Genomic DNA, 23,200 nt, shown 5'->3' on the forward strand with positions numbered 1-23,200 from the left:
GTTTCTACTAAAAAAAAAATTTTTTAATTAGAAACAGTTTTAGGAAAAGTTTTCCTTTTCACTGCAAATTGCCTGAGGTAATGTCACACCAGTAGCAGGGGTATGAGCTGGAGTGAGACCAGATTTTACATAGGTTGTTAACAACTTTCATGTTACACGCAATAAAGAATGGTATGCTGACAATTCCCAAAAGAGCAAAGAATGGTTTGAGGTTCTTGTGATGGCCACAATCAATTGCTGCTTGAGATTTTATTTAAATACTGTAAAGTTTTGGATATATATGCTGAAACATAACATACAATCAGTGAGGAAAACTGTATTGTTAGATTAGAAATGGAAATTAATCTCCGTTGAACCCTACCGCGGCTAACTTTTTAAACCACTTTGTACTTTTGACAAACATTTCTCTTCAAGATTTAAAACGTAAATGAGTTGGTAGTAAAAATAGTCATATAAAATTGTCTCAAAAATATTAAATCTTCGCGAATTTTTAAAGTTATTGAATTTATGTAATAAGTAAGTTAAAAGTAAAGACTTCTATTTAGGAACCTGATGTAAAACAAATCTGTGAATAAATTCACTCAAAAAAAAGTCACAACTTTTTTTGTTAATTTTTAATCTTTTTGACTTAGATTGTTTATTTGTTTATTTACAATTTGTATAAATAAGTATATAAGACATTTCAATATCTTAAAATAATAAGTTGTTGATAATAATCTTCAGTTTTATACACTCGTACCCTTGCGGCTCTCGGTAAGTATTTTAAAAATGATTTAAGGAAAAATGGCTCTTTACTTAAAATAGGTTGCCAACCTCTGGTCTAGTACAATCTTTAACCACAGGTGAATTTAAAATCACATTAAAAGCTTAATATATTCTTAATGCAGTATGAAAAAATAAGATCTTGTCATGGTATCTCTGCAGAGTAGTCACTGGCCTGAATGTTTTCAAGGTAGCATTTATTTTCAGCTTTTTATACTATATGATATGATGGGTCTTGAGAGTTAAACTGAAGAGCATTGTTTCTTAAATGCTGATTAGTTTCTTTGGATAATTTAACATCGACGTCTAGCATTAATAACTGTTCTGACGTAAGTTATCCTGTCTATAATTTTTTGTTCCATTTTTTTAAACAACTTTTGCTTCTATAAGTCTTTTATCGTTCTTCAAATTTTTACTTTCTGCTTGTGAAAATTCGTTTGAATTATTGAAATCCATCAGCTCAAAAATTATACGATCTTTCGTTCGCACAGACTCATCTTAAAGTTAAACTAAAGGGCGTCCACCTTAAAATATAACAAAAATTTAAAAACAATTCAGCAATTTAGTTATCATAAAAACAATAGAAATAAATTGAATACATTATAATAATTTTTGTGCATAATTAAGGGGCTATCCCCCCTTAAAATTTCAATATTTAAAAAAAAAAAAAAAATTGTATTTAACTACTTTTACCTGTGTATGATTATAAAAAATGTTTTAAAAGTAGCAAATTAACCTATAACTATCCTAATTTGTCTAATTAAAAAACTGTCTTAACGTGATATCCCTAGCAACGCCATAGCAACGCACTTGTTTAACTGTATACATCCTTCATTTTACCTTTATTCAACCCTAATGAGTGTTATAACTGTTATGTACAAGCTTGAACAGCTTCTTTATGAATTTTTCTAGAATTTTTGTAAAGGTTGCTACATCAAGTACGACAATTTAAATCAGTTAAAGTGTTATTTTATCAGCTTAGTTTTATTAGTGAAAATGGGAAAAGATTGTCGAGTGAAGCAACGTACACAAACTCACCGTAAAAGGAAAGGATTTATTGGAAATCTTAATAAATCTGTGAACATTGATAGTGTTTCTGATAATGTTATTATTGAGTTGCCAACAATTAATTTAAATGCTGCTAACAGCACTAGTATTTTGGAACAAAATAATGAAAACTCACTTAATTTGTCAGCTTCGTCTCGAAAAGTTGAAGACTTAGAAGATACACTTGTTTTGAAACCTTCTATATCTGGTTATCGTATCATTGATGTTGCTGTTTTGGTTTCTGTTTTTAGTTCTTTTCTGTGTCCAGAATGTGGTAGTCCCACACTCTCATTAGGTGAGAGATATAATAAACGACATGGTTTATCTTCCTTGTTATATCTTAAGTGTCAAAAAAAAGATTGCAACTATCTTCATCAGTTCTACACCTCTATCAATGATAATAATGAAAAAGGATTTGATATTAATAAGCGAATAATTTATTGCATGCGACTATTGGGCCATGGATATGCAAGCATAAAAAAGTTTTGCACTTTTATGAATTTACCTAAGCCTATGACCAAAAACAACTTTCAAAAACTACTGAAAATAATTGCAACAGCTGTTAAAACTGTAGCAGAACAAACAATGATAAATGCTGCAAAAAAATTGCAAAAAACATCTTCGGCACCAACTGATATTTGTGTATCTTGCGATGGTACATGGCACAAACGAGGATATTCATCGCTGAGTGGAGTCTTTTCTGTTATCTCTACTGTTAGTGGCAAAGTGTTAGATGTTGAAGTCATGTCTAGATATTGTAAAGGTTGTAGTATTAATCAAGACCTTCAAAAGTCTATTCCAAATGCTTATGCACAATGGAGAAATTCCCATGTTTGTAAGTATAATTACCAAGGTTCTGCTGGTGGAGCAAAACGTGTTTTTCAGCGTTCTATTGATAATCGCCAGTTAAGATATATTCAATATTTAGGTGATGGAGACAGTAAAAGTTACATGAATGTTAAAAATACATACCCTGATATAGAAGTTGAAAAGCTGGAATGCGTTGGTGGTAAAAGGCGTCTTACAGATGCGACAATCGATCGCTTACAAAATTTTGTTGGAGTTGCAATCAGACAAAATGTAGGTAACCTAAAGGAAATGAAGGCAGGAGTGTTAGCATCGCTATTTCATGTGGCTTCATCGAAAAATAATAGTTTACATTTTCCACACTGCCCTACTGGTTCAGACAGCTGGTGCAAATACAATGCTGATAAAATAAATAAAACAACAACATATAAGCCAGGACCGGGTTTACCAATGGACGTTATTATGAAAGTGAGATATATATTTGAAGAGTTAAGTAAAGACTGTGAGTTACAAAAATGTTTGCACGGCAAAACACAAAATGCTAATGAATCGTTTAATAGAATGATTTGGGATCGTATACCAAAACAAACATTTGTCTCGCTTACCCAATTAGAAATTGGTGTATATAATGCTGTTGCTTACTTTAATATTGGAGCAAAAGCATCATTTGATATTTTTAAAGAACTGAAAATGGAACCAGGTTTTCATATGATTGCAGGATGCAAAGTATTAAATAATGAAAGAAAAAGAAATGCTGAATATCGAATAAACCCTGATAATAAGTCAAGACGACAATTTTTACGTGCCAAAAAGTTGGAAAAAAAATGATAAAATAATTGAAAAAGATGGTGACTTGTATGTTCCTGGTGGATTTTGATAATTTGGATTAATATTTTTACCTATTTTATGAATAAAATATTACTGTATTTAATGTTTTTACTTTAATCGAGTTTTTCTCAGAATTTAGTGATCGACCGAAACCGAAATTTGAGACGAAACCGAAAGTACCAAAATTTCGGTTCAGTGAAGCCGTAGCCGAAACCGAAACCGAAATTTCGGCCGAAACCGAAACCAAAATTTCGGCCGAAATTTGAAAAAGAATGTTTAAAATTCCTGAACCTTTTATGATCACCGAATTAAAGCAAAAAAAGTTATATTACATATATCTAAGCAATCACCATGAAACATAGTTTGATAAAAACTATAATTTCAATAATTAAAGGTAATAATTGAAGTATTTTCTATGCGGAATACATTTTTTTTTCATGTTTTCTGGCAAAAGTCTGTTTCTTTCATGTGAAAGAATGTCTCCAGCAGTTAAAAACAACCTTTTTACTTCGGTAGATGTTGGTCGAGGTCGTCGGAATCTCTTTGCTACTTTTGCCAAACCAATCTTTGCTTTTAATGTTGTTTTCTGATATAAATCTATGAAACTTCAGACCTTCTTCGGAGTTTGAATCAATTTTTGAGATTTTGTCAACCCAACCAGGCATTTCAAATTGCAACATTTCAGCCCTCTGTTGTTTTGTTCTGGTGTCAAATAAGGGTATTGATCTTTTTTTAATTGTAATAGGCTCAACTTGACCCGAAGTTTGTATATTTTCAGGACTGCCGGTAGTTGTGAGTATTGCTTTTTCAGTTAGGAGATTTTTTAGAGTAAATGACTTCTTAAATGTAATAAAAGTCCGCTAAGTGATTGAAGTTTTGGATTGTGCGATCCACGAGATACTTTCAAATTGCAGATATTGCAAGTTCCGTGTTTGAAATCACTACCTGTCACGGTAAAATGATTCCATAAACCAGTTTTTTATCGATTATTTTCCATTGTAAAATTTAGCACTGAGAAACTTTTGATGAAACTATTGGTTTGGGTTGCTTTAATTAAATGTTAATTCATTTTAAGAATGATTTTGAGAATAGTAATTTAAAACTTTTATGTAACGTGATTTCAATTAAAATTTCTACAATTGTTATAATTAAAAATTGATTTACTAACAAACGATTACAATTAGGAAACCGTCATAATCCCACTCTAAATTAAAACTTAAAAAAAAATCTTATAAAAGTTTCGGCTCATTTCGGTTGCGGTTTGAACCGAAATTTCGGCCGAAACAGGAAAAGTAAAAAAATTAGTGAAGCAGAAATTTCGGTTTCGGTTTCGGTCGAAACTTCGGCCGATATTTCGGCCGAAGCCGAAAGTTTCCGTTCACTACTCAGAATAGCAATTTGTGGACGCCGGCCAATATATTTGGAGAACGGTATGATATTTTTTAATGAAATTTTCATGAAGTGTTGTCCATATTATACTCTATGATATGAATGGAATGGATTTTATTTAAATTAAAAAAAAAAAGTTTTGGGTCAATAAAATGATAAAAAATTTGACCTTAAACTTCAGTCGTCCTGTTGTGGTGATGAGAAAAAGTTATGAAAAATCTGTTCCACTCATATCATAGACCTGCCTTATAACAACACTATGGTTCAGTATGGAAAGGTGGAAATGACTCAATTTCTTTGTATTTTGGCCGGCATAAAGTCATTGTTTGATCATTTTAGAGGTATTTTGTGGTTACCATGGCAACAATATGGATTTTTAATAAAAAAGTTAGTCCATTATTCTTAATTTAATATAAGCATGTTACCAATAATCATTTTTTGTAAAAATGCTTAGATTTAAAATCAGAGGGGGGTACCCCCTTAAAGTAAACATACCTCAGGTTTTTGTTTGATATCAACCAGTTAATATGTTGGTTTAAAATAATGTTTTAATTTTTTTTTAATTTAAAATTGACGATGTTTTCTTTGTTAAAAATATTTAAGTAAAATGAAAACAAAATAATTTTTTTATTTTATTTAAATATTACCATAATAACATATTTATATAGTAAAAAAAAAAAAACTTAAAGTTCTTAACATTTTCTTTTTTCGTTTGTTTTTTTTTCGATGAAAAGTATATAAGCCGATATTAATATTTTGAGCGATTCTTGCGATTTCTTATATTTCAAAATTTCAAAATTATTTTGTATAGCTTTGCCAAACTTTGACACACTGTGTTGTGATTGGAAGTAATTTTCTTTTGTTTTTTTATTTTGGCATGTGTCTGGCAATTCAAAGCAGTTTCTTGTCAACAATATACATTCAACATAAAAGTAGAATTTGTAAATATTATTCTATAATATTATCTGTTATAAAGATGGTTTTTGTATTAGTATTGGTTTTATTTATTTATAAATAAAAAACAATACTTTAAAAAAAAATCTCTTTTAATTTTAATATATTTATAATATACAGGTTTCGCTAATAAACTATTTAAAGTTTTAAAAACGTCACGAAGCATGTTTTAAAATCTGTTGTTACTCAAAGTTGACAAACGTTTTTGTATAAAATTATATGACTCCGATATAAGAAAATATGACCGCGGAAGTTTCAAAGGATTTAGGTCACTAATACCATACATTTTAAGAATCTAAAATATTGTTTCATTTGGGAAACATTGAACCTGTAGATAATAGACTTCATTTTAGCATGAGCTAGTTTAAAAGCCTGCTCTGCATATTTTTCTAGAAAATGTCCAAATAAAGTCTTCTAAGTGCGCTATAATATCATTTACTTTCCAAGTGACAGTTAGATGCTTTGAAAGAGACTATGATAAAAAAATCAATCAAATTTCTATAAACGAAAAGCTGCTTATAGTAATAATCTCTTTAAAAAAAATAATATGTATAAATTATAGTGAAATACCAAAAAATGTGAAGAGGCAGACAGTAATAATAGAAGCAAGAGATATATTACTATACCCTACCTCCTTACAATATTCCAGTGAATGTTATTTTTGTAAATGATATCTAAACTGTTCCCAAATTTTCCTCAAACTACCCAGCTGAATCTTCGCTGGGGATCTAATTGTGATAGTAGCTCTACTAACAACATGTTGCTAAGCCCATATCATTGTGACCGTTTTGAAGTGTTTCCAATTTCATCAATCATCTAGAGAACTCAAAGTTCTGAGATCTCCAGCAACAATAGTGGATTTCCCTTTACACCAGACACAGGAATATTTTTGATATGCTATAGATTGTTTTGAATTTCTTAAAAGATCTTAGAGTATGCTTCTCTGTAGCTCTTGATGTCCTCTTTTTTTTCTTCCTCAGATTTGAACATAATATAGATTACTTTCAATAAACCTCCGTTTAAATTGCATCAAATATATTTAATAATTTAAGGATGTTTTACTAAATACTAAAAGAAAAGTATATTCAATTTAAATCTATATCCCTATTTTTAACTTTAGTTACCTGAATTAGTTCCAACTCTGTTAAAGGTACTGTGGTATCCTGGTAAGTAAGCAAGGTCTCTTATGACTTAATTATTTATCTTCTCTATAACTTCTATAGTTTTAACAGCATAAAAATCTGACAGGATCTTGCTCTTCTCGTTTAGTTTTTCTTCCATAAACAATTCAAATTTTATACATTTCTGAAGCACCTACAAGATTTGCTTATTCATATATTGACTAAGCCCTAGTTAGTTCGTTAGAGGCTGGATTGCTTTAAGTTTTACTTTCCCGGTGTATTCAATTGATAAAATTGAACTTTTCGGTAACATTTTTTTAAAGGTATAATTGAAAGGCAGTTTGTTGAAGTATGATTTGTAAGATAAAAAAATTCTTAAAGTAGAGGAAAACTGCAAATATGCGTTCAGGAACAACAGGGATCAAATTTTGACAAAAAGCATCGATGTAAGTTTTACAATTTTACATAGAATGATATTGAACTATTTTTTTTTGGCCAACATACATGTTTTATTTTTAAAATTATATTTGGTTCAATATACTTTTAAAAGACAATACTTAATTTATTATGAATATTTTGTCCATTGTAAGTTTTATTATACCTATTGTATAGTCAAACACAGTTCGTGAATAACTTTGATTGTAATGATCTTTAATTAATTTCTCTAGTTTCATGTTCATGGATATACATTTTTAATCTTTGATGTGGCAAGAGACACAAACCAGTAACTAGCTTTGCGGACTTGATTTTGTAGTATCGCGGATTATCTCTTTAAGACACATAAGTATATTTATAAATTAGGGATGGCACTTTTACTTATTTTGATGTAAAAACGCGAATTACTTTTAAGCGTAAATTCCTTCACATAGCTCATATAAAAATATATAATTTACTTACATTTAAAAGTAATTCGTTTTTTTTTACATAAATTATATAACGTGTAAAACTTAATTACTTAAATTAAGTTTTTTAAACGAGTAACTGTTAATTGAAAAATTAATTATTTTTACAAGTAAAAGTTATTTGCATTTTTACTTTTACTTGTAAATATAACATACTTTTAATGGTACATCGTGTAAAATAATTTACTTTGAAAAGTAATTTTGGTTACAATTATGTAAAAAATTTATATCGAAATGTAATTTACTTTTTCCATGCTTTATATAAGGTTACTTTCTATATATATATATATATATATATGTTTGTGTGCCACAAAATTTGAAATCAATTTTTGAAAGCTTTTTTCTCAACCAATTTTGCTCAAATTTTGCACACTTAATCATTTTCGATGACAATACAAGGAAATGGAAAAATTTGACCAAAAAAAGTTAAATAAGTTAACAAAAATTTAATTTGTATTTTCCCATACATTTTATTTATTTGATATGAATTGCGTATTACGTCACAAAAATCATTGATTTGCAAATTATTTGCAGTTTCGAAGACATTAAAGCGCAGCGATTCAAAACCTATTGTTTTAAGTTATTAAGTAATAAGTCTTAAGTTATTAAGTTAAAAACCTATTGTTTTAAGTTATTAAGTTAATAAGTCTTAAGTTATTAAGTTAAAAAACAAAAATTTAGTAAAAACAGTAATTTTTAAATTTAAAAAAAAAAAAAAAACAATAATTTTTCCTTTTACAAAAGATAACAAAAAAAGAATTTCTAGGCCCAATAGAATTCTGCTTGTATAAAGCATGGATTTGAAAAAAGAATTTTTTTTAATTTCTAGTTATATATAAAAAAGTTATTAATGAAGTAAACTTGCGTAAATATAATATTTAAAAAACATTACACTTACTTTACAAAGTAAAATGAAACTAAAAAAAAAACTGATAGCAAAAACTAATTAACCAAAACAGCTTACATAAAAGTAATTTGAAAAAAACTGTTATTTACAATTACAAATAAAAGTAAATTTTGTCTTTGAAAATTTATACTTTATTTTGTGAGTAAGTAAAATGTAAGCTATATTACTTACTTTTCTCAAAGAACAGTCGTTTGATGATGATTTAACATAAATTTTGAGATAGGTAGCGTATTCAAATCCATTGCCTGTTTGAGGGCACTTCTGGGTAATACTTCAGCTAATACTCTGATGTATGTGGGCAGTGTCTGTGGTGGGGCATCGGGAAAGGGTTTTTTTCACGTATATCATAAAGGGTAGTTTTTTTATAATTAGGGCCAAATATAGTCAACATGAGGGTATACCAGTAGTGTAGAGACGGGCTCCCTGCCGCATGAGTGCTAATAGGGGCCGCTAAATAATCAGTAATTTTTTATTTCTTTTTTTTGTTGAGCAGAAATACGTTGGTGACCGTAATGAAAAGTTGGCGGTGGGAGGGGGAAGGGGGCATAGTTTCTAAGCTATGGGTAATTCATGCATTTGTAAACCTTGACTAAGTCACTGTTCGAACGCACTTTTTCTTAAGTTTTTTTCTTTGTATTTGCCTTTTTTAATCAAGTATTCTGTTATGGTAATATGACGCAATATAACATTTTAGGTATCTGCAAGGTCATCGATTGCTAAAACAGTTTTCAAAAAAATATAAGTCATTTAAACTATCTGATATAGTTTATATGATTGAAGGAGTGTTTATCAGATATAATCTTATATTGCGTTTTATCATATACAATCTATTTGCAAAAAGATGGTAAGGAAAGCTGTTCAATCTTCTACTGTAGGTGTTGGGCACCCTAAAAACCTCCTTTTTGTTGCGTTAGTGTCCAAACCGCACAAGGATGAAAAATAAAATCTTATTCAATTAAAATATTGCTTCAGAATAAACTTGTAATTTTTTTTCAAACGATAGTTTGACTTCACAAGTTGTTTGTCGGCTATCAATTGTCCCGGAATCTTGCGATTGATTTTGTACTACCTTCCAGACTGGCTAGAGCTCTGAAAAATCCAGCATTGGTGTAAATTTAATAAACGTACATTTTAAAATTGTTTTCAGAGTCAACTAGAGAACTCTACTTTTCCGAATCTTATTTTTTTTTTTTTGATTTTACTTTAACTTTCAGACTTTACTTTGATTTTACTTAATCTTGACAGCATTTGTGTTGTCACGATGAACATGCATGTTAAATTTGTTTACTGGGCAAGGGGGGTCGTACTCATATTTTTTTTCTTTAATACTTTGTTTTTCTTCAAAGTTGGGGTTTATAACTTTTTAGAAAGAAAGATTTTTTGCAAAAAAGCTTGAAAAGGTATTTAAATGGTTTTCAAAGCTTTTTTCCAAAAATTAATACTAAAACAAACAAATCAAAAAAAAATATTTTTGATTAATTTGTTTTAGTATTATTTTTTTTGTCAGGAGGAAATAGGTTAGTGGCACTGATAAAAGTTTACCGTAAAGCAACCGGGCGTATTTGTAGCTATGCTGCTGGTTTTCGCTTCTCTTAATCAGTGTAGTCGTTGTCAGGGCTGTCCCGAAACGGTCTCTCATAAGTGAGGGGTGTCGTATGTGTTTTTTGCCAACTAGAGACACACACACTCACAAAAAAAGGTCCTCAATTTTTGACATTTGCCAACTATACTTCAAAGCTTGCCAACTGAAATGCTAAATGTACAAATGTGCTAATTCAAATGCATATATAACAGCTTGGGGGAGTGGGTACCCTCTACACCCCCGGTTCGGGATGGCCCTGGTTGACCCAGATCATAACAACAACTCTAACAGAAATAAAAACTATTATTTTTTTATTTTTTTGTTTATTTATTAATAGTTATTAATGTCTGGAATGAACTAATTTCAATTAGTCTATTCCAGTTAACAATTATTCCAGATAGTCATTTCCAGAAATCAATTTCATTTGGTTAGATTGGTTTTTAACAACAACCACGCTGAGTAAAAGAAGCTAAAATACAAAACTTAGAATAAAATTGCAAAATGCAGAGCCATTTCCAAAGCAAGAACAATAAATCAGACAGTCTTTTAAAAGAAGCTTTAAAATAACTGATCTAAATAACAAATAGACTAATTAAAAAAAAAAAAAATTAAAGTTAAAAAAGTAATTCACTTTTACAAAATTTATAACTTGCCATTGCCACAACTGCCACTTATTATAATTTATTTTTGCGAATATAGTAAGGTGGTTAAAAAAGCACACTTTTAAACTTAAAATTATAGGGTCGATTGTGAAGAAAAGTGTCTTGATGTTATTTCATCATACAGATGAAATAACATCAAATTCTTTTTTTTTCAGTAAATTTTTGTCACTTTTTTTACTTTAAATTTTTAAAAACTTAAAGTAAAAAAGTTAACAAAAGTGTAAACCACAGTTTTAAACAACCAGATTTCAATCACATATTTAAAATCAGGCCCGTAGCAAACATTTTGTTTTTGAATGAGAGTTTATGTAACGATATGGAGCAAACTCCAAACATATATATTCATGTTTATGTAAAGCTTTTCAAAAGTATTGCAATAATCGGAGTCTGTTAACAATAAACCCCTAAAATGTTTACCTCCCTTTCCTGCAATTAGCATGAGAGTGATGAGTTTATAACATTTATATATTGGTACATTTTTAAAATTTTTTTTAACTAAATTTAAGTTTATTAACAAGTCTCTAATGTCATGCAATAATCTCTCGGTGTTCAAAAATAATAACCATATAGATTTTGAGCAATCTCCCCAATTATTAAGGGGATTTAAAATATTATCTTTAATTAAGTTATAAGTTTGTCGACTATCAAATTTTGTTCCTCATTCAAAAGTTCGGAGTGAAAGTTAATTTAACTCTTTTTTCGTGAATAAGAAATCACATGACACGGACCTCATCGTTAAAATTTGTCGAAGAATAACGACGAAAATTAAGTTTTTATAAGTAATTTTAGTCTACAAGATTATTTGTACTTTTCAAACAATATTACAATATTGTTCAAACTATTATTTTTTTTATTACTATTAATTTGATAATTATTAAATACCTTTTTTTTTTCAAAATTTAATTTCGTTATTGTTTTTTTTTTTTTTATAGCAAAAAGACATTTTTTATGCAGGTGGTGATTTTTAATTTTTATAATTTTTTATTTTCTAAATTTGCCGTTACAAATTATTACTTTTCTTCTGTAAAATATACAAATGGCGGTAAATTTGTAACGGCAAATTTAGAAAAATAAAAAATTATAAAAATTAAAAATTGATGATCATGTGTTTTTCTGAAGTTTGAGTTTAATAAGTTTATTTAGTTGACAATTATAGTTTTGTATTTTTTGGGAATATATCTAAAAAATTAATATATTATTAGCTAAAATACCAAATTCTCAAAAGTTTTAGTATGTTATTTTAGAAAAAGATAAACCTTTTTCTAAAAATAACATTATAAAGTAAAAGTTGTTTCAAACAAAATTAATTACTTATACGGAAATGTAAATTTACATTAAACGTTTAAAATTCCTTATGTAATTTCCATTTTTATAAAAATTAATTTACTCGTGTAAGTGAAAAAAAAAGTGAGTAAAAGAACCATCCCGATTGCAAATCCATATTTAATTTTAGAGAGTGACCATGAAAAGTCAGCTCAAAATAAACTAAATGTTTATTTGGGCATACAATTTTATTTTAATTCAACAAAATAGATAGATAGATGTAAATGGGGAAGCGTTAGCAAGGGATGAAACAATGATGGATGAAACTTTTAAGGTTTTATTCGTAGGGTTTTAAATAAGCTTAAGAGGAACTCGCTTAAGTCCTTCATTTTTTTAGTCAATTAATAGTAACATTCTATTTCGTGAACAATTTCTTAATTGAAACTTGCTTACGGGTGGATATGCTTCGATCACTTAATACTAGAATAACGTCAATCATAAGTACCTTTCTGACAATTGGGGGCGAACGGATAACTGTATACGCATAACTGTGACTTTCATAAAATTTTGTTGCGTTGTGAAATTTGTATTTTAACGCATTAAAAGCTGTTTTATAATTGTAAAAGTACATTTAAAGGGCAATTCAAATTTTTACTCCATCTGAACTACCTTTTTATTCACACTATTAACTAACAAGATATTTTTAAAAAATAGTTTCTTTGTTGTCAAATAATTGATAATGCTGCTAAGCCAAGTATGTTTTTATGAGATTTGTGACTCAAAAAATAAACATTTTTTGATATTCTATCTCTAAACTTTTATGAGATTTGTGACTCAAAAAATAAACATTTTTTGATATTCTATCTAAACTAATGAAAAAAAATAATGTTTCGATATCCAATTTACTATTGTTTCCATTACATTGCGCACTCTGTTCCTGACAGTACTTCAATTTTAAAAATTAAAAAATCATAGTACTGCGGCCCGAATGACCGGACTATTTCTATGACTATGCTCGTTTTTTCAAAGTAAATTTTTCTAGATGTTATGACGCAAAACCTTTTTATAAAAAATGATAATCGCTACGAAGGAGTACAAGCTATTTTTCTTCTCTATTTAATCATTGGTTTAACGTAAAGTAATAATCTCACAATCGGCGAAAAAATAAAAAAGCTTCGAAAAACAAACCATACTTTTGAAAACATTATTGAAACATCGCGATTGAAACAGTATTTTTTAAATAGCATTTGAAAGCAATTGTTCGCTTGCTCTCAACTATAGATAAATCAAAAAGAGTTTATCAGTTAAACTTTATTTTTAGTTTCAGAGTAACTATATTACAAAACTTTTAACCGCATTAGTGTCACTATATTTAAAATTCCAACAAATTGTTTTTTTATATTAACATGCATTTGAAACAGTCTGAAAGTGATAATAGTATTTTATATCAGAGCGTTAACATTGCTTATACCAAACAAATGACTAGAGATAGTTTCTTAAAATCTGCTCTTAGAAAAAAAGTAAAAAACAAAACAAAACCGGAACCTTGTATGAGAATCGATGTGTTATTGGAATGCACTTGTAAAAGATTGAGGAATGAGAGAAAACAACTTAGTAAAGGACGAACAAACCTCGATAGAGAAGAGGAAGCAAGTCATATCAAACAAAAATGCATTAGAGAAGAAAATTTATCTGATATTTTAAATGAAAGCATTGATACTCATTGTTCTGATATATGTTCAATGATTGATGAAAAAGAGCTTTTTTCTAATTCTTCAAATTTATGGAGTAATAATGAAGAAATTAAAGAGTTTTTAAGTTATGTTACAGCAGACAGTAATAATAATAATAAATATGTAGATACTTCAGAGGTTTTAGGTAAAAAAAACGAAACAACAGACTGCTTAGCTTCACTAGTTTCAAATTATGATGTTGGTTTGTTTACAATGGAGTTTGATAGCTTGTACAAAGAGCTTGTTCAAAGTTTAGTTTCTGTTGAAACAATTATAACTCAGACACATAAGTAAAACAATCTTAAAGACATTATAAGTAAAAAAATAATCTTTATTTAGCAAATATTTTTTTAAAATTTAGTTTTATCTAGGAACTTCTTTATTTTATATAAAAATGCATTTAAAAAATGAAACATGCTATTTAAATACATGTATTTAAATATCTTTTATTATGCTTTTATGAATCCTTATTAAATATGTTTAATTTACTTAATACACTAAATCAAATTTTAGTAAACCATTTTTTCAAAACCTTGAAATGATTTTCTTTATTATGTGTGTGTGTGTGTGTGTGTGTGTGTGTGTGTGTGTGTGTGTGTGTGTGTGTGTGTGTGTGTATGTGTATGTGTATGTGTATATACATATACATATATATATATATATATATATATATATATATATATATATATATATATATATATACATATATATATATATATATATATATATATATATATATATATATATATATATATATATATATATATATATATATATATATATATATATACGTAATATATATATATACGTAATATATATATATATATATATATATATATATATATATATATATATATATATATATATATATATATATATATATATATATTTATACAATATATATATATAAACAAAAATTAATTTTCTTATATTGTTAAACTTATATTGTTGTATAATCTAAACATTTGTTCATTGATTTAATTTTTTAGTTTTAATTAACTTTTTTTTTTTTGAATTTTATTTAATTCCTTGTTTTTTGTATTTATGTAGTATTTTACTACTATTTTTATTTATATATAATTAATTTTTCGTTAAAACTGGAGAATTTGTAATTTTATGTTTTATTAATAAATTTATTGGTTGGAGATCATCATATTGATGAATATAATTTATATGAATTTCTTACGGATTTCAATTTTTTTCCACAAAATATAATGATTTATATTTATTGTTTGCTGTTTTTCATTTTTGAATATATTCCAAATAATTCACTTTTATGAAACTTTTTAGTTAGTAGTTGTTAAGTATTGTTAATAACTTTAAGTGTACATAAATTTAGTAGAAGAAAAAGGAGTCTCTAAAAGTGTTAATAAAAATTTTACTTGTTTACATATTTGCTTATTGTAAACCATGCTATTTGACAAAGAGTTTAATTTAATAAAGATTTATTTTTAAAAATTTTGATACATAAGTAACAATCCTAGTGCGAAATATTATGCTATTAAACTTATTTTATATATTTCAAAATAAATAAATTTTATTTAGTGCTGAAAAAATAAGGAAAGTATTTAATCAAAAAAAATTAAAAATACCAACCCACGTGAGTATATTCAATATTCACGTGGGTTGGTTTGTTATTTTTTTTAGAACAGCTTTTATGTATAAATATTGCTTTACTTAAAAAGTTGCAAACATAAATAAAAAATATGTTCTGTAGTATAAAATCGGATTACCACAAATTTAGAAACAATAGAAAAGAAATGGCTTGAATAAAAAAACGGTAAATAAAAAATCTTTCTATTGCCTACTCTTTTCAAAAGTCATAAAAATCATTTTCTTTAATCGATTAAAAAGTTTATTCAAAACAAAGTGTTTTTTAAGGAAAACAAAAACAGCTGTATTTCAGTTTGTTATTTGATGTAAATACAAATTTATTAAAGTTATTAATTTATAAACACAATGAGATAATATAATAATGTAAAAATGAAAAAACAGATATTTTTTATCTTTCTATTAAACAAATATTTTCTATTTTCGTATATATATCTGAAATTTAATATTTTCTTTAGTTTACTAAAGATAATATTATGACTAGTTATAATACTTTTAAAGCTAAAATACAATTACTTAATAACCATTATGGTGAAAACTAAAGAAATTAGATCAAAACTTATGACTTTTTTTTGTTTGTTCACGATTTAAAGTAAATGCCTTTTTTGTTAAGCTTGAAAATAAATAAAAAAAACAGTTGTTTTGATGTAAATTTCATTTGAAGTAAACTTTTTGCTATAAAAGTTTTGACATAAAGTAAGAATAATTTTTCAAAAAGAAAAACATAAAATTTGTTTTTCTAAAGTAAACTAAAAGTTTTTGCAAAGTTAACGTAAAATGGGGTAAGTAGAACGTAAAATGGGGTAAGTAATACCCCAATGGGGTAAGTAGAAACACTCTTAAAATGTAGATTAAAAATTTTCAGCCAACATAAGTTAGAAAATTTAAATTACCAAAAACTCAGGTCTGGAGTACCGCTATCAGTTTATGATAGCAGAACCAGACCCGTAGCAACCAGGGAGAGGGGCAGCAGGGGCATTTGTCTTCCCATGTTTTTCAAATAAATAGTTTTGAAGAACTTGACTGAAAAAAAAAAAAAAAAGTCCTTAAAACTATTTTGGGGTAGTACTGCCACTCCCTCCCCTCCCCCCCCCCTACCAATATAATTTTTACTCCGACGGGCCTGAGCAGAACTACAGACACTTACTGCACTACAGAGCTGGGTTTTGAGTGCATATATACCATAGATAGTATAAGATAACATTTAACTCGTACTTTAGAAAAACTTTGATAAGTTATAACATCAGTTGTTAAATCTATAAAGTGTTTTTAAAACAAGAATTTAATTTCAGAATTAAAGTGGACAATATTAGAATCACATATTTCTAAGAGATATCAAAGGTTCTTTGTCAGTCGCAGTAAAACTATTTATTTGTGACACTCATTTCAAAAAAGTTCCCACTAAAAAAATCATTTTTGAGGTAGCTTAATATAAATATCTATGATGTTATCTATGATGTTATCTATGATGTTACCTATGATGTTATCAATGATGTTATCTATGATGTTATCTATGATGTTATCTATGATGTTATCTATTATGTTATCTATGATGTTATCTATGATGTTATCTATGATGTTATCTATGATATTACATTTTTAAATTAAACTACCTCAAAAAGATTTTTTTCTTTGTGGAAACTTTTAAAAAACGAGTGTCACAAAAAAATAACTTAATAAAAGGAATGTTTTGTTTTACTATATATTTTTACCACTATATCGTCCCTGCAAAGCAAAAAGTCTTAAGCATCTTTAGTGGACTAAATGGACTAAAGATGCTTAAGATGGCACAAAAGTCATCTCACAAAGTATGGAACCAAAACTGATTCAACTTTTACAATTATGAGTAAAATTCAAATACTTTATGTCTTAAAAAAATAATTAACAACAATATAAAAAAATAATTAGGAGACATCGTTGCTGCGAAACAAAACTATGCTGTGTCCGTTTTTTATCAAAAAAAACTTTTATGGTTTAAAATACGTAATACATATATTAAATAACTGAAAACAAGTATATTTAATCAAAAAAATCAAAAGCAGTGATCAAATTTAAAACTTGGTATGTCTTTTTCTCAGAACAGCCAAAACGAACTTAAAATGGTTTTGTTTTGCAGCGGCAATTTAATTTGTAGAATTTCGTCATATTTTAGATAGTTTTAAAATTATCTTAAGTCCATTTGCATTGTTGCTTCTCATAAACTTAAAGTTTTTATTTGTTATATTATGAAAAATAATAACATATTCTGTAAGTATTTTAAGAACACTTTGGTTTAATTAAAAAGATCAAACGTAGTGATAAATTAAAAACTTTAAATGCCTTTTTTTCAGAATAGCAAAAATGGACTTGGTCACCCGGGTTGATGTATGTATTTGCGTGCTCACCCGGGTTGATGCATGTATCTGCGTGTTCATCTGGGTCATGCATGTATCTGAGTTAGAAAGATTAGAAGGAGTAATATCAAACTCTAATAAAAATATGCTCAAAATACTTTTGAACATTGTATTTTTATTCAACGGGTAAAATGAGGGAATAAAGTGCGGAAGTAGGTTTAGGGGCTTAACTAATACTGTTTAACAAAACAATGAATTAAAACTCGTATAGAAACGTGTTCGTCATGATATAGTCATAATTTGACTTAATGACTATATATTATCATAAGTTGACTTAATAGTCATAAAAGAACACAATTTAAATATAATTTTAAAACATCAAAAGACGAATAAAATTTCCCGTATTTTTGGCTTACGATTGGTTGTGACAAACGCGTTTCTATACGAGTTTTAATTCCGAAAGCAAAGCAAGGCAATTTTTTTTCTTTGAAAAATAATTTTTTGAAGGCAAACGCTTCCAAAAAATTATTTTTCAAAGAAAATTAATTTTTTGAAAGCGTTTTTAAATGGAGAAATGTGCGGGGTTGTAACGCAGTCTATGGCGTGATAACTGGATAACGGCCTCTAGTACAGATCTTGGTGGTAGTAGCAAATATTCCTATACGACTTTTATCTGAATTAACATAACTTGAAGGATTTGTAAAAAAATATTTTAAATATTTTTATATAATTATTTGAATATTTTTAAATTTTTAATTGCAAAATATACATAGAAATCAAAAATACAAATACAAAAATACAAAAATTAAGATTAGATGTTTTTTTTCCCAGTGTTATTACACAGGAAACAAAAAGTTTCATTATGTGTTTTTCCATTCAAGATGTATATAAATTATAAAACACGTACTGATTCTTTTTAGTGCATGAGTAATAAAGTTAAAAAAAAAGAAAAGAATATTCAAGGTGGTAGCTGGTAAACATGGGTTACCACAGACTAATTTTATGTTAAAAATCAGTTAATGTTTTGTTTTTTTAATTTTTCTTAATTTGTAGTTAACATTATTTAGTTTACATTATTTTTTTAGTTTACATTATTTACTTTAGGTATATGTCGTGATTTACATATAAACATATAAACTTGGAATCTGGAAGAAGATCATGTCGATCTAGTCGCCAGAACCATACAATATAAATATAATATAAAATAATACAGGTAGTTTATAACAAAATAACAATCCAAAACATTTAAAACAATAAATGGTTAAAATAATATCTCAAAAATATTTCAATATATTATCCGTCGAAAAAATTATATTCTTTAATTTGTTTTTAAAAATAGAAAAAGAGATAGATGAATCTAAATTAGGCTGGACAATCTTGTTCCAGAGATAAGGTGCTCGATATTCTTTACAAAATTGATTAAATTTTGTTTGACAAAAGGGTTCTTTTAAATAGTTTTTATTTCGCAAACTATATTTATTCTTTACTTTATAAGTAAATAGATCTTTAAAAACATGTAATAAAGGGTGGTTCATACAACAATAGTAATAATATTCGAATAAAATTCGAAATTAGTAGTAATAATATTCGAATTTAATAATAATAATATTACCAATCAATTGTCATGATAAGTTATAACAAAACTCATTATTTAACAATTGAAATAAATTTAATGGCTTTAATTTTTTTATGACACTATTTGTTTTATGTAAATTTTTTTCTTTTTCTTTTCTTTGCATTCCTTTCCTTTAAATCCTGATAAACTTTCAACTAATTTATTTCTTTTTTGTATGTCATTCCTTACAAGAGTTCTAAAACATTTTGTTTTTGCATTTTTTCATTTGCCTGCCCTCTTATCGCATTTTAGAAATGGCCTTATTTTTTATACTGTCCAATGTGAATAAAAGGTGAATAAAAGTGCTGATTTGCTGTTTCTTGTAATTAGTAACTTCAATTACAATAAATGGTAATGTGATTATTGTTTGTGCTTGCCAATCAAATGATAGTAATCAGATAAATATAAATTGATTGATTTGAACTTACATATATAAGATATATATAAATAATTCTTCTACACCATACTTATCATTTAATATTATAAACTGCAATCAGAGGAAAAATTGAAAATATTTTATCAATTTTACAAGCCAAAAACTCGTTGATTTCACGGGAAATTTTATTCGAGTGGTATTTTAAAATTAGATTCAATTGTTGCGTGCTTTTAAGACTGCTTTTAAGATACTCTTCAAATTTTAGTACAGGCAATTCAATGTTGAAATGCAAAGCAACAATGAGCAATTTTTAAAAATACTCTTGAAAAAAATACTCTTAAATGATGATTTTTTATTTGATCATCTTTCATCTTTGGGGTCACAGTATTGACACACAACTAGCTATAATTTCGGTTTGAAGGAAAATATTGAAGAAAACTCGTCATTAACGCATTTTTTGTAGTATTTTCAATATTTTAACGCAGTGTTAACAATGAAAACACTAAATGGAACGCGTTCATAACGCATTTTATTTAATACTTTTCCCCATCCAAAAAGGTTGCACGTTTTGTGACACTACTGTGACCCCAAGGTGTCTTGCTTGATTCTTAACCTTTTTTTGTTCATTTTTACCTTGTTTACAATATTTAAAAAGGGTGATTAAGAAAACCATAATAATAATAATTTTCCTTACGAAAACTTTGTTAAAGAACTATACTATGTTTCTGTAACGGTGAAACCATTTTAGTTTGACACCTTAAATGTAAAAATAGTTCAAAAAGAAATGGTTAATCAACTGGTGCAGATTGGCTCGGTTTGGTTCCGAGGAATCCTGGAATTTAGCCCTAAATGACCATTACTTTGCCCCTAAAGTATCAAAACCAAAAATTTTAAAAACTAAAATAGAATTTCAAAATCAAGGAAATGTAAAATCTAAGATCAAAAGTTGGAGCGAAGTCTGGGTCAGATTTCCCCAAAAGTTGTAATTTGGCCTATTAATTTACCCAAAATAATCAGAGACCAAATTTTTACAAGAGATTTTTGTATCAGAGTGGTACTCAAATAACCCAAATCCAAAATGATTTCCGGAGTAAAACTGAGGTCAGACTCCCTCTAAGACTTTAAGGATCAGAAATAATTCCTGATTATAATTTTAATTTTTATTTATTATAATATTTACAAAACCTGATTGATGGTCCAAATTCAAGAATTTAAAATTTGGTCGGAGAGATAAAGAATAAAATCTATTTGCGTAAACGCTATATTTGCTGCCACATTGACCACGAATAAACCGTCAAAACATTTACAAGTAGGTCTCGCCGTAAACAGTCTTACCGGTATATAAACTCTGCAAGACAGAGTAGATATTGCGTATCTGTTTTTTTTTTCTTTCTTTGATTTACATTTGTTAATCGTTGTACAGCTTTAAATAACTAATAATAAAAATAGTAATATAAACTTAAAATGATAGAAAATATAACAAATATATACAAGGTATCTGAAAGAAGATCGTAATCTTGTAAGAACCTTAAATAAACATTTAATAAAGATAAGATAAAAAGTAATAATAAACTTTTAAAAAATTAAAAGGTAAATAATCTGTGTCTGAAGAAAGATCAAGAGGATCTTCTCACCAGAATTTTATACAAGAGTAAACCAACATATAAATTAAAAAGTAAAAAGTATAAGAGCAATAAAGTAGGAATAAACTTCTATAAACGTAAACATGTATATAAACTATAAAAAAAGTAGACCAAAATATATTTTTAACTTTTACTACTAATAATAACTCAATACATTATGTAATGAAAGAATAAGGTTTTTCTTTTTTTTTTTTAAAGGCAAAAAGTAATAGGTACTTCAAAATTAAGATTCGGCAAAACAGTTTTATTCCAAACGTGTGACGCTCGATAGGTAATACAAAATTGATATAAGGTTGTTTGACAAAAAGGTTCATTTAAAAAGATATTACTTCTCAAAATATGTTTACTGATTGGTTTAAAAGAAAAAAGATCATTGAAAACAGCTAGGGATAGTTACTGAGTAATGATACTCTCATTTCAATAAAATAATGCTTCGAATGAGAGAAGCGGTTTGCAAAATTGGTTATACGGATTGCGCGTTTCTGACGGAGATAAAGACGTTGCCACTTACTTTTTTCTGTACTTTTCCAACCAATATTGGCATAATGTAAATAACTATGTATAAATGAGTAATAAAGTTTGATTAAGACTTTCTTATTGAGATAGATTCGTAAATTATATAGCATCCCCATGTTTTTAGAAATTTTTGTGCTTATATAATCAAAATGTAGATTTCAAGTAATAATTTTATCAAAATAAACACCTGAAAGTATTATAACAAAATCTCTTTAATTTCCTTTTGATCGATAAAGATTTGAGGTAATTTTGATGGGAGAAATCGCTTTTTTGTAATCGAATTAAATAAAACCCATTTGAAATCCCAATTAAGCCATTAAAAGTAATAAAAGTAAAATTAAGTACAAAGGAACCAAGATTGCAATGAAACATTAACATAAACAATTTCAAATGTATGAAGATCTATTTAATCCATTAGACGCATTTCATATCGAAACGACGATAATTTCTGCATTTGGAAAGTGATTTTCTAAAAATGGTGGTCCACGTAAGTTAAACGAATATGATATTGTATTAAAAAGATCACTTTCAAGAGAAAAAAAAAGGAAATTTGAGCAGCAGCTGCTTACCCAGAAAATTAAAAATTTTCCATTTTAAATTACACCTTCAAATTTTATATGACACGAATACTAGTAATAATAAAACATAACTAAACCAATAAACTAAACTAATTAAACTAAACTAATTAAACTAAACTAATTAAACTAAACTAATTAAACTAAACTAATTAAACTAAACTAATTAAACTAAACTAATTAAACTAAACTAATTAAACTAAACTTAACTAACTAAGCTAAACTAACAATGTAAAATAAACTAACCTAACTAAACTAAGCAAACTAAACTAACTAAATTAAATGAACTAAACTATACCCAGCCGGAATCTCTACGTTGTTTCAACGTTGAAATTTGATTGAAGCGTTATTTTAATGTTGTTCAACTATGTCTCAACGTTAAAAAAACGTTACGATTTAAACGTTGTTTATTTAACGTTGTTTCAACGTTAAATCAACGTTGACAAAAAAAACTTAATTATAAAAAAACCGTCCGTTGAATTTGTGCTTAAAGTAAAAGTTATAACGAAAAAGTAATGAAGCAATATTTTGTGTATAATAGCAACCAGACAATCTCTAATGGACTTATTATAAA

The 23,200-nt window shown here is 27.2% G+C and overlaps 1 protein-coding gene across 1 annotated transcript; it reads left to right on the plus strand.

Moving 5' to 3' along the window:
• Positions 1–1,758: 1,758 nt before the first annotated feature.
• LOC136085551 (uncharacterized) lies at positions 1,759–3,444 on the plus strand. Its single transcript, XM_065806867.1, has one exon. The coding sequence runs from the start codon at positions 1,759–1,761 to the stop codon at positions 3,442–3,444; it is 1,686 nt and encodes a 561-aa protein (XP_065662939.1).
• The last annotated feature ends 19,756 nt before the right edge of the window (positions 3,445–23,200 follow it).

This window comes from Hydra vulgaris, chromosome 09 (genome assembly GCF_038396675.1).
Source record: "Hydra vulgaris chromosome 09, alternate assembly HydraT2T_AEP".
Taxonomy (NCBI): domain Eukaryota; kingdom Metazoa; phylum Cnidaria; class Hydrozoa; order Anthoathecata; family Hydridae; genus Hydra; species Hydra vulgaris.